General features: G+C 31.4%; 1 protein-coding gene and 1 long non-coding RNA gene across 4 annotated transcripts in view; one reads left to right on the plus strand and one right to left on the minus strand.

Annotated features, from left to right (window-relative positions):
- The window catches only part of LOC140447774 (uncharacterized), a 495,584-nt gene that overhangs the window by 434,172 nt on the left and 47,210 nt on the right, over positions 1-14,202 (minus strand). The gene's annotated exons all lie outside the window — the stretch shown is intronic.
- Dyrk2 (Dual-specificity tyrosine phosphorylation-regulated kinase 2) overlaps positions 1-14,202 on the plus strand; it is a 322,813-nt gene that overhangs the window by 276,199 nt on the left and 32,412 nt on the right. For all 3 annotated transcript variants that reach the window (XM_072540631.1, XM_072540629.1, XM_072540630.1), the window contains exon 7: positions 5,110-5,248. In XM_072540631.1, coding sequence (XP_072396732.1) covers positions 5,110-5,248 — 139 coding nt within the window. The remainder of the gene's footprint in view (positions 1-5,109; positions 5,249-14,202) is intronic.

Genomic DNA, 14,202 nt, shown 5'->3' on the forward strand with positions numbered 1-14,202 from the left:
GGTTCAGCAGCAATTATTTTGTCTTGAACTGCCGAGTCAAACACTTTTTTGTAGTCTACAAATATTAGAACCAGTGGCTTGTTGCATTCTACTGTGTTTTCTATAACAGTTTTAATAATTAGTAAGTAATAGTTTGTACCCTAACCTGAAATAAAACTTACTTGCTCTTTAGGTAAGTAAAAGTCTAATTTTATAGCTAATCATTTAATTGCTACTTTTCCTCTTCCAGCTCGATTTTCGCTACCAACTAAAAACTTATTCAATACACTAACATTTTTCGTTTGGATTTGGTAATATGTAATCTATTTCATTTTTGGTGACACAGTCTGGAAATGTCCAGTTTCTGTTTGGAGCTTTTTTGAAGAAGGTATTCATTACATAAAGGTTATGTTCTAGTGCAAACTTCAGTTGTGCTTCTATTTTATTCCTTTTACCTAGACCTTGGTTACCCGTGGCCAATTTTTCTTCTTTTGGTTTTACTTCAATTTTCCCATTGAAGCCATCGATGATCATTGTACATTGAACTTTTTAATTACTGATTTTGCTTGCAATTTTTTCTTAGAATATGCCCACTTTTCTTCATTAAGTAAACATCTTGGAGCATAGGCCTGAATTATTTGAAAATTATGCCTTGTGTTTAGTTTTGTAATACCAATGGCTACTCTGGTCTTTTTGTTTTTTATTTTCATTATGCTTTTTGTCTGTGTATGCCATGGATTTCTTCTCTCCTCACTAATATCAATGATATATTGTTCGTAAGTTCTTCTTGGAGTTCTGTAAGTGTTTCTTTTGATGAAATAGTCCTAATATTGTATATTAGTACATGCAATGGTCGTCGTCCTTGGTAGGATCACTTTATAGGTCAATATACCATCGTATTTTCATTTATGTCGCAGATCCATTAAAAACTTTTAAACTTTTGTTTGCTAGCCGGGGACCGAATTATTACTCCACTAAACTTCTGACAGTACAGTAAACGCGCTTTTCACCTAGCCTGCTTGGCTATCACACCGACGACAGATAAAAAATAACAGCCGTAAATTAATATTCTGGACCAGAACATTTCACATTCTCTACGTATTTAAGATTTATATTTTTTATATATTCTTCTATAGTTGCACCTGCCCAAAAATAAAAATTTAACTGATGCAATTAGCTTCACAGAATAATTTCAAGTAATTGAACACCATTAAAACAACTTTTTATGGTATATATCGCGTTATGTCGTACTGCTACCGAGTGGAAGAAGAAAGAAGTGGTCGCAATTTCTCTATGAACGACAGAGATTACGGTCAATTATATATATTTTAAGCGGAATTAAGAAAACAGTTTATAAAAATAGTAATTATTTCCCAAGAACTTTAAGAAGATTATCGCTAAGTGTATTGATGATATATCATGAAATTGTTAGAAGTAATAATAAGGAAAAGTTTTAATACCAGTAGCAGTTATTTCAGTTTCACCGTAATTAATCTGATTTAGAATGATTTCTAAACATAGCTAGAACCTATGTAATAAATAAACGACGCTATGGTATATTTCGGCGTTATTAACGTAAATGTGAACATACCTACAGTTAAATCCAAATCAAGGGGCGAAAAATTCTAAAAAATTGCTTATGGTGTAGAAAATATGTTAAACATCGTAATAGTCATGACAGTTTAAAAAAAATTTACAAGGTACTGCAGTTGTGTTTTCCTGGTGTTTTATTGTTGGATAATATCTATGATTGGAACAGTAATGATGCGTTATCGTATTGTATATGCGTATATAACCTTTAATATAGTAATGATATTTGTTGGCTCTTTGCATGAGCCTGAGGATGGAGTACAAATTTTTGACTCCGAAACTAGTCACATAAACAAATCTTTTAAACAAATAGTGAGTTTTGGACTATTATTCTATAATCTAGGTTCTTTTCTGAGATTCTTTCAAGTAGTTTAATTGAAGTGTCTATAAATTATATTAGATTTCTACAAATTAAATTATGATTTTCTTTCAGCTTATTTTTTTTTTCTATTTTTGCCAACCCTGTTTCTTATCTTCTAATATCCACTATTTTATTTTTGTAGTTTTATTTTAGAGTGCCCTTGTGCGTATAAAAATCACCCGTCGTTATGACTCATTCCTTTGATGGAATATCTCCAAATATGTCTCGTTGGATTATCATCATCATTTATGTGGAAATCATCATGGAAAGCTTTTCTTTTATTTTCTTTTAGGTCTCTTGAGGAACATTTTGTCCTTTTTCCTTCTCATTCCGTTTCTTTAAAGAATACAAGCAACTTTTATTCTCCTTTTAAGCGCATCTAACAACTCCATACTCTTACCTGTAAGACTTCCGAGAACATATCCTGAATTTTCTAATCTGTATTGCTCTGAAATAGTCTTTCCTAGAAAAAACGAACGCAGGCTCTATTTGCTTTCCAGGAGATGCCATAATTTCAGTAAAATATTTGTTATGTTGGACAAAGTGTTTTCATTATTACACTCATGGACAAAAATATCGAATATTTTGGAATTTTCAAATTTTTATTTTTTCAAAATACATTCTGGTCAATCAAGTCGTTTATTGTAAAATAGAGTTTATTTTAACAATGTTTAATAAACAATTTTAAGTTTTTATGCGGAGAAAATTGTGAAAAAAATAAATGTTTAATATTAGGTAAATAAGGTTATTTTATTCTAAACTTAAATCATATTTCAAATTGTTTAAACAAGTAGTTTTAACTGAAAGAAATGCATGATCAGTAATGAGTATTCCCCCCTCTAGCTCTTATTACTGCTTGCATCTTTCTCAGCATGCTTCCAAGTACATTTTGGACATATCCTTGGGAAATTGCATTCCATTCATCGTGTGCACCAAGTCGAAGTTACTCTATCGTATTTGGAACGGGATTTCTTTGTCGTATGCTGCGTTTTAGGTGATCCCATATGTGCTCTATTGGATTTAAATCCGGGCTAAACTGTAGCCAATCTAATCTTCGAATTTGGACCTCATCAAGATAATTACTCACTATGGCAGCGGCATGTGGTCAAGCATTATCCTGCATTAATCTGATTCTTTCATATCCAATGTAACCAACATATGACAAAACATGATCTTGCAGGATATTTTAAACGTAAGAATCACCAGTCATCCGTCCATTCACTTCCACAAGTGGGGTACGTACCTCCCAACTAATACCTTCCCAAAGAATTATGCCATCAACTCCAAAACTAACGGTCTGGGCGAGACTGCAGCTGGCGAATTGTTCTCCAACTCTTCTGTATCGATATAAGTCGATCTTTACAGCATTACACAAAGCCATAAACTTAGATTTAATGTGTAGGAAATTGACAGGGTACTGGGTAAAAGTGATCATTCTGTGCTAAGGCTGTCACCTTATCATACAGATCTCAACCCCATAGAGTTAATGTGGGCATCTCTTAAGAAATACGTGACTGAGAAAATTGTTGACTTTAAAGCTTAGTTCTGTTGATCGTTTTTGCAATGAATTTTTTGAAGTTTTTGCTTCGTGTTTTCTGTCTAATCGTGAGACTTTATGTCCTTTTTTTATATATTTTTATATTTTAAATCTATAATTATAACAATAATAACAGTATTATTTTTTTATCTTTGGTAGTAAAATTAATTACTTTATTTATAATTTAATTTATTTTACTATTTATTTGTTTCGATTGTTTTATTTGAATAAGCAAGGACGTGTAAAGAAAATGTAAAACATAAAGAAAATTAAAAAAAAAATCATTATTATTCTTGACAACAGCTAATGAATAAAAAAAAAATGTATGATGATATTTTTTAAAAATGTCTACTTTTCAGTACCCCTTAGAATTAAACAGACAGGAAGGATTAAAAATATTTCTTGCAAATAGCTCAATATTATTTCCATATTACAGTCAAATAGCAAAATAGACCAAATTTCTCTTGGTTTTGTATTTAAAATCACTAAATTGATGACCTTCGTAATAAAACCGAATTGAACTGTTTTTTAAGCACGATTATACCGTTAATACGTAGCCGAGTGCCGGGGTGTTCCTACTCTTTCTCTCCGAATATTTTCTTGTCTGGTCTCTGGGTCCACGGACAAAATTTCGAAAGGCATTCCTGATATTGACAAATTGTATATGTTGTTGATTCATTCCGAATTCTAAAAGAAGTTCTTCACAATATCAACTTTCAGTATGACTAGTACAAATGTCACCTATAATGGTCCGCATTTCGCTAGTTTGTATTCGATTAAAAAGTAACAAATATGGATTTGCTGAATCGCAAATAATACAAAAGTAATTGTTTGGACCTAACCAATGTATCAGGACTGGAAGGAAAAGTACAGGGCAAAAGATCAGTTGGAAGACGCCAGAACTTGTGGCTGAAAAACCTGAGGAGATGGTTCGACCGCTCATCCGCAGAGATCTTTCGCGCAGCAGTTTCCAAAACTACAATTGTCATTTGGATCGCCAACCTTCGAAAGGAGACGGCGCAATGAGAAGAACCAATTTATTGTAGATAAGAGTCAATGTTCTACTATCTTATCCCAAGCGGATTGTGTTAACTTTTTTTAATGTTGAATCTAGTTTGACAAATCGGTCCCGTCTTTTTAAATCACGGATTTAGTCATTTCTTGATAATCTAATATTCACGGAAAATGATAATTAATAATTCTAACATTACTTTAAACTTTCTTCAATATAAATAAAATTTGAATTTGTTTTGTATACATCTATAATCTTTATTTCAAAATAACCCTGTACAGCCGTAGAAAAATATAGTCTTCAAGTATTCAAATGAATAAAACGTTTATTTTTAATTCGTATTAATTAATAAAGTAAGGACCATTCCGTAGGACTTTATAAGGACCATTATAGAGACAGGACGTACAGATTGATTAACCTTTGAGGGACATGTCTTATTGTTAGTGGAGATTTTTCTGTTGAATCTGTTGAATATAAACTGTTCTTAAAGCTGTTTTAATAACCATAATAAATTTAAATATTTTTTTAAAACAGATTTAATGTAAATAACGTCAATCATCTGAAAATCTCGAATAAACCATTGAAGCAACTATGCAAGGTCTAGTACTTATAAATTTTTATTTGTTTCAGCCTTAATCTATACGAACTAATAAAAAAGAACAACTACCAGGGATTTAGTCTGAATTTAATCAGGAGGTTCGCCAACTCACTCCTTAAATGCCTCAGGTTGCTACAGAAGGAAAATATCATTCATTGCGATCTCAAACCGGTAAGTGTTTAAATATTTATGGCATTTGTCATTGTCGCGGATTGAAATTTTTTAATTAATTATCCTGTCCCACTGTCGAATTATACAGCACGGAATTCGGAAGTTGTGGTAAGATTTTTGTTCACTAGGTAAAACTGAATTGACTTTGTTATTAATATTATTCAAAAATATACAACATATGAAAAATATTGGATTTTTAAATATTTTTTTGAACATTTGTTGTATAAGCCATCAAAGTAAATATCTAGTCAATGGAGTAGTAAAGAAAAAAGCAAATATACAAAAATAAAAAAATAAAGTAAAAAGAAAGGTTCACTCTAGAGTACAAACTAAAATTAGGCAACCGATAGGGAATATATTAAAGAATATGATAAAACAAAAGTTATACAGGCAGTAAATTGGGTGATTATGGAAGAGGTCATTAAAAGGTGCAACTGTATTTGCTGCAGCCAATTTTAAAAAGGGCTCACTGGTTAAATATATACCATGTTATTAAGCCAATAAAATATCGAGAATATAAAATGTATAAATTTAAATCATATACAAATAAAATTTGAATTTCTCGTTAATATATCTGCCATCACACGTTTCCTCAACGACTTTTTATATATATAATGGCTATACACCCCAGTGTGCGGTTAAACCGCGAATGCTTTCTAGATCCTATTTCTTAAGTGGATCAGTCTTTTTTGTTTATCTTATCTTCTTGACAATATCTCTCCATTTTTTCCTGTCTCTAGTTCTTCCTCTCCATTCTCTGACTCCTGCCCTTTGGAGGTCTTCTTCAACTTCTTGCAGCCACTTTAATCTCGGTCTTCCCCTTCTCTTTCTTCCTCCTGGATTCCATTCTATCATTGCGTATGTCACTGCCCCATCGCCTGCTCGCCAAATGTGACCTAACCATCTAACTCTGCGTTGCTTTATTTTAGTTACGATGTCTTCCTTAAGTTCTTCCTTAATTTCTGCATTTGTTCTGCTTCTATATTCATTTTGCTCTGTTCTGATTGGTCCTAGTATGGTTCTCATAATCTTTCTCTCTGCTATTCTTAAGTCTTCTTCATCTTTTTTAACCATCGTCATTGTTTCTCCTGCATATAATAATATTGGCCTAATTATGGTGTTATAAATGCTCATCTTACTTTTTTTAGTCAGTGTTTTGCTTTTAAGTAATCTTTTGTTTGCAAAATAAGCTTTATTCACTGCTAATATTTTGCTTTTATTTCGGATTTCCTTTCTCCGGATTTACTTATTGTAACTCCTAGGTGTTTGAAGTATTCTACTTCTTCAAACTCAGAACTTAATATTTTGATTTTTACTTTCATTGGTTTTTTCCCTAATCTTAATATTTTTGTCTTTTCTTGATTTAATCTTAGCCCCCATTACCTCCGCTTTCTCTCTTATTTCTTTTAGCATTTCTTTCATTTTTTTTTCTGTTCTTTGCAATAATAGCAATATCGTCTGCATATGCAATTATTTGACCACCTCTTGTTCTGAGATTTCCTTTATATATATATTTCGTAGTACATATTCTAATGCTAGATTAAATAGCGTTGGTGATAAGGCATCTCCTTGTTTTATCCCTTTATTTATACTGAATTCATATGTCTCTCCTCTTTGTGTCTTTATGCTTATTTTTGTAGTTCTCATTGTCATTTCTATTAATTTAGCTTATTTTATAACATTGTGCAACAATTCACAGAAAGATAGAGAGTTTTTCTTTTTTCAGTACATGCTAGTCAAGTCGAATGTATGAGGTGGAATATAGTGTAAAAGGATATTGATAACAATACCGTTTGTGTAATATGAAGATTTTAAGAATTTTCTCACTTATATGTTTTCTTTAATGAGTAATTTGTTGATAGGGGTGGTTTTCATGGTACCCAAAGATAGTTGCAACCTATATTTTGGTCACAATGTTTGGCAACTCTTCTTCTTTAAGCTATTTCTTCTATTGACGGTTAAAAATCATAAAAATAAATTACTTTTCACGACCCTGTAAAATCTGGATATAAGACAAAAGAACAATATTGATGTGCCTGACTAATTGAATTCGTATGGTATCTACTCATCACTAACTCTATTATTGGGTTTTCAGATTCACGTGTCTCGTAATTGTGAGAAATACAGAGAGTATAAATTTCCACAGTGTATTAGCATGGGTAAAACTGAGGGTAGAGAAACACTCAAACGTATACAGGGCTACTAAACTAAAGGAAATTGATCGTTGAACGGGTTTAATTGAAAACACTTTTGACAAAGGAGCCAAAAGGGGAAAAAATTCGCCAAACTATTAATAAAGTAGAAATTGCTACCTCGTCTATAAAATCTAGATGACGTTCAAAGAACAAAGCTACTGAACATTAAAATCAACAATTCTTTTGGTGGACCTTACCCAGAGATATATCCAGTACAATTAAAGCGCTTTGCGTTTAAGTTTGTATTTTATTTTGCTTTACTATCTACGGTCTAAAAGAAACGTTACTTTTATTTCGTACTTGGTCTTCTGATGAACTTTCTTATACATTTAGTCTAACCTAATCTCTTTAAGATTGATTGATTCTTTGTGCCCTTCATATTCTTCCTATGCAGTGTTGATAGAGGTCATTTTGAAGTATTTTTTTAAATTGAATAGTGCAAAACTGAAGAATGCAAAATAAGTTAGTAACACATATTCTTTTTAGCAGCAGCTTTTATATTTTTTCTATGAAATAATAATAATATTGAATTTATATACAGCGTATTGGAATATTAGTTTAAAAATAATTTACCCTATTTATTTCCCAGTAAGGAGTTTCTATTATAAATATAAAATCAAATTCGATTATTAAAACAGTTTCAACAGATGCAATCATTTGTTGCAAATTAAAAAAAAAAGCGATAGACAAGCACCAACCATTTACAACAGCTACCCGTTTGTTTGTTTATTTATATACAAACAAACGTGGGCTAATTTGCAAATCATCGCACCAAACATTATGGAATCTTCTTTCACAAAGAACCAATTAAAGAAGAATACAATTTAAAATCAAGTTATCAAGTTAGTTGACCCGTTCAATTCGGAAAGGTCATTTCCCTTTTATGATAATCAGGCAAACTTCGCAGCTGCGTAGGAATTATTTCTTTTATTATTTTTCAAACCCAGAGTCGTAGACAATTTATAATACTTAAATACAGTGGAAACAATAGTTTCTCGGTACATAAAAATAAACAAAAATGTATATTATTTGAAAAGCATAGTATATTTAGAACGCTGCGAAGATTAGGTGTTGATAAATAACAAATTAAATTATATTATTTGATTAGATCTGGGTATTAATCTGAGTCCTGATTTATTTCGTCTACACTTTCATTACGATCAAGTGAACCTTTGCTATAATTTTTGGGAAGAATTTTGGCATCTTACGTCCGTAACTATTAATAATAATAAAAATCTGTCTACTTTCAGTGCATTCTTAAAATAGAAATGATGAGTAAAATGACTTCGAGCCTAACTAAAGCCAAAACTTATTAAAGGGAGAAATTATTTGAGTAGTTCAAGATTTACAAACACAAGAACACAATAGAATGCTGCACAAGTAATAGCAAAAGAGAAATACGAAAATCCATGTACCTTCAAGCTAATAGATAAAATATTTAATGCATCACATATAACCGAAGCAATGCCAAAATCATGTCTCGAGGCGATAGGAGCACTTGGAATAATAGCTAAATCCTGGAACCCATTAAGAATTATTAAGAGTATACGAAAGTTCAACTAAAGCCAGAAGAAAGCAAGGGCATTCCAATATATGTCGTAAGAAAATTTTCTGGAAATTTAAAAATCAAAAAAAGACATCAAAAATAAACTATTTGTTTTGGAAGCAGGAACATAAGTCCATCCATGGAAAAAGATTTTTACACCAAGATGTGCGCGAAGGTTACAATATCATATTAAGCATAGATGTAGGCATTCAATGGTCATAACTTTAGTTTTGCTTCTAGTAGCGTTGTATAAACCAATGTTAATTTACATTTTGACAGGTGAAATTTAACGAGTAATATAGACAAAACTGGGTCAGTATTTATCAACCAAGGCAGTAGTCATTTCCAAATAAATATATAACTTTACTCTACTTTCGCTTCATTTTTGGCCTTATAATTTTATTTGGACACATCTGTGTCCGGCCACTGGTTTTATAGCTTTCTCTTCCTTTATTTTTTCTTGAACTTTGGTGACCACTACCAGGTCTATATTCTCAAACTTCATTCCTGAGGGTTTTATTGTATTAGGACGGTTAGAACTTCCTTTCATGTTCCTGCATATTGTTTCTACAATTTTTGCCTGAATAAATCTTCTTTCTATACTTTTAATATCCACCACTTGATTTTTTTAGTTCCCTTACTTCAATGTCCAGCACAAGCAATTTATTTTGTTGACTCACAGCCTCCCTATTACCTTGCAGTCCTTACATTGACGGACAAAACCATTCGAAAAAACCACAATATCATACACAGGTTTATCAGAAATACTCAAAGGACTATGAAATAAATGAAACATTATAAAATCATTTAAAATATTTAACATATTGAGATTTATTTTCTCAAAAACAAAATACAACAGTAAACGAGAAGGACCGTGTTTATCAAATACCGTGTAATTACAAAAACTTTTCATTAAATGAAAAATCAAGACCACTAAATGTTAAGACACATGAACAGTAATCTTACATTAAAACTAGGATCCATTGGTAGATGTAAATTCTTTGAAAGAAATAGATGTCAAAAGAGAACAAATTAAAGAAACCATTATCATATTACTTAATAACAGGAATTGTGTAGGTACCTAACTACGCAATGGAATGCATTGGGCTCTGGTTACGGGATATTATAAGAAGTCATTAATGCTATGTAGTAACAATAAATGGTAGATGGCTCAAATAAACATATATTTCAAAAGAACGTGGACGATTTTCACATTTGGTCCCATTGAAGATAGCTATAATGAGCCGTCAATTTAAGTTCATAGAACAAATTTTTGATGTTTGACTGTGTTGTCATGTCTTTATAATGTATATGTTGTAGGCTTCAATTACAAATAGAGAAGCTTTCAAAAATACATTTTTATTATATTATTATATGAATTATGCAATTTTTTTATATACAACACGAACGAATAAATACTCGTTTCTTCTCATATTGCTTGCAGTTAATTATTACAACATTTTTTTGGCATTTGCATTTGATAATCAGCTGATAGATTTGGCAATCCTCAAACCACCAGTTGCCAGATTGTTACAGATGGTCACCAGATGTCTGTGGAAAGTACCTGAATACTATTCTTCTTATTGTTCTATTGGATTTTTATCAATTATAAATCACATGCTATTTCCCGATTTAGTAAAAAAACATGGCAACACAGTCAAGCGCCAACATTTCGTTCTATGAACTTTAATTGACAGCTCAAATATAGCTATCTTCAATGGGACCAAATGTGAAAATCGTCCAAAGAACGTTTTACAAAACATGTGCATTTTACAAAATTGCTAATTAATTCGATAATAGAGGTTATGTCCTCCAATACATAGTGACGTGACAAATGACAGTACCTATTTTAAACTAAACACAGAAATACACAAGTAACAAAACGCAATCCTTCTTATTCTTAAAACATCAATATCTTACAATTAAAAAGAAAAAACCGACATTAAATATATGTAAAAATATATTGAAAACACAGGTATCGTATGTAATTTACGAATAATATCATGCAATATCGAACAATATCATATATATTAACTAACGATAAGTGAAAAACATCATGATTTGAAATCGATATAGTTATACACTTTTAAAATGTTTACAATACCTGGCTTGATTGCTACTACAAGCTAGACAAGTAAGTTCCTTCAACTGTCATAATGCATTTACCACTAATTGATAAAAAACAAATATCCGGACTGGAAGTCGAAACATCAAAACATTTTATTTTATTTTTTCAGTGTGGTCTATTTCCTCAAAATATAGTATTCAATAATAATCCTCTGTCACGAATACAATATAATATAAATACTTCTATTCATATTGTGTAAATTCTCCTATTCTTTTATTGCTTTTTCAAATATTTAAAGATGTGTGAAATCATTTTATCTTTCGTTAGCAAAACAAGTAATTAGAAATCCCTCAACCGCTCAAAATGTTCGAAAACACTCCACTGTACATTCTAAAAGTCAAAATACTCGCAAACACGCCAATTATGTTATGAATCAAAAATTCAAATCACACAAGGTGCTATTATGATTGTCGAGTCCAGAACAAATAATGACAGGTTGATTTTCTCATGGTGCAAATTTTTCGTTGTGGCTTCTATTTAAGGCAGAACTTCTTTGTTATTGGCTAATCGGCGAGAAGTATAGATCTGTCAGATTAAGTGTATAATATGCATTCAGTATTATACAGGATGAGCAGCTGAGGTCGTTATTTTTAAAACGGGTTTTTATACGTATAATGGGAGTGATGTTTTAAGTTATGAGAATTGTTTTTAACTAAAAACAACTTGAGAGCAAATGAAATTCGAGAACCAAATATAAATTTAGATATTTTAGTGTACTTTCTGCCGATAATATGCAATGATTATTAGACCGTCGGATCTCACTACGAAGTTCAACCACGATTTTATGTCATATGAGATAAACAAAAAGAAAAGAAAATTTAGAAATTTTCTAAAAATCGAATCATTCATATTTACCAAAGTTTAAAGTGGCATGAAAGAGTCTAGCTGTCATAATTAACACCCTTTAGGCACCAGTAACCCTTGTGCCAAATTTTTTTAAAAATAGAATTAATACTCCTCTATCGGTTCGTGAAATGGCATAAAGAAGAAAATCGTCGCAGCATAATATGCGATTTTATTTACAAAAGAAAATTCAGTTTTCACGCAGGTTTCCCTAGGAAACCCCACAGTTTTCACATATTTTACCCTCCTTGAGTTATTCTTTCAGTATTCTCAAATGAATAAGGAACAAAATCATGGTGTATATGTCGTGATACATTTTTTTTTGTAATTATTTTTTTTTCGTTATTAAAGTTAAGTGTAAGGGTGTGCTTAAGTTAAGTGTGAGTTTAGTAACAAAGACTGTAGAGTTCCATGTGTACGATATATTGTACCTCAAACACCGTTTGCCACTGTTAGAAATGTAACCTCAACGTATGCTAATATGGCGGTAAATGTTCACTTTTCTTTCCATTGTCCATTTGTTTATTTACGTTTTTTTACATTCTTCATGGAAACCAGATTTGGAAATTCAGTCGTTGAACAAACAGACAACTCGTCCCTTCTCATAAGAACATCACGACAACCCAAACTAGAAAGGATTAGAAATGATAACATTAGAAGAATGATTGGAAGATGAAGAACTATTTTAGACGATATAGATGAAGACTGAATACCAAAACCAATAATAAATTGAAAACCAAGAGGAAGAAGGAAAGAAAAGGGATTCAAGGGAGACCTGGCACTAAAGAATAGCTAGGGCCATTAATTTAAGGGATTTAAGAGATATATAGACTGGGTGGATAATAAACTATAAAATCTGGAATGCAACCATATTCACTATGTCTTGAAATTGTATAGCTACTCTAAGAGTTTCGTAGATTGAGTGGTCCGCTTAATTCTGAGTTTATAGTCGGACCATCTGGTTGGTGTCCGTCTTCTTAGTCTTCTCTCCGCAACGTTTCCAGAAACAATTAATCTCTCTAAATTATCGTCACCTCTACGAACCATGGAAATTTTTGTCTGATGAGCTGTTCACGTTTGTCCAATGACCTACATCTACAGTTCTTAACAATTTAAAATATTCAACATTTGTAAACAATTTCTTATAGTTCTATAACTGTGTCTTTTTTTATATAAATGATTCATCCTTCCTGTTATATAGATAAAACCAAGAGTTCAAAATACACAACAACAAAACATTATATTCCCAGACCTGACCACTACAATTATTATTTTTTGTCTACTGAAACAGTTACCGTCCAGTTGATGATGAAATGAGTGAGTTTATACTTTTCCATACTAATTTGGTGCAATTGGTTACACCTACGGCCACAATTTTTTTGTCTGGTGTTTCGTCGGTACAATAGACCGAGCGTTTGATGCCGTTGGAGATAGATCAACGTCTCATTAAAAATTATTCATAATTCGAGGTATTTGACCTCAGTGCTTGTTGTCATTATTATTTAATTACCAGTGCGATTTTAAAGTTTGTGGTAGATAATTGATACATTTTGATTTGAGTTTGATAATTATAAAAATCAATATTGTCTAGAAGGTATACTACAGTAAAGTGGTAAAACTTATAATGGATTTCCAATAAAGGGCCTTTAATGCGGAAAAAATATACCATCACTAAAATGAGATTTTACCGAAATAATGTTCAGGTAGACAGTACAAAATAATGTAGAATTCACTTTCGCTAATAAACCATTTTCTCTTACATATATTTTTCCGATTCCGATAATTCAACTACTATTTTAATGCGAATAAGCCATAATTAAAGTTTAAAATAAGTTTATTGACGTTTCAATTTCCACTTCGGAAATCATTCTCAAAATACAAAAATTAACAAATTAATCAAATTTTGTTTTTGTAACAAAGTTATGTAACATCGTTGTCGTTCATTGTTGACAACAAGATAAGGTTTTTTTTTTCTCTTTTGGCACATACGAACAAATAGTAACATGATCTGCACTGAATCCGTATAATGACGATTCAGGCTTACGCTCTGACGAAGGCAGTCTTTTTTGTGAAACGTATGGTTTGTTTCTTTTCAAAGTACCAACTAATGATAAATTTCAAGACAACAGGCTAGTGGAAGAATTGTGAAAAAATTATTCATTGTTATGTTTAGTCTAGAATGTTTGTATCTGTAACACAAATCTTTTACTACGCATTGAACTTGATTAGTTTCGCGTCCAGT

The sequence above is a fragment of the Diabrotica undecimpunctata genome, chromosome 8, assembly GCF_040954645.1.
Source record: "Diabrotica undecimpunctata isolate CICGRU chromosome 8, icDiaUnde3, whole genome shotgun sequence".
In the NCBI taxonomy this organism is placed as follows: domain Eukaryota; kingdom Metazoa; phylum Arthropoda; class Insecta; order Coleoptera; family Chrysomelidae; genus Diabrotica; species Diabrotica undecimpunctata.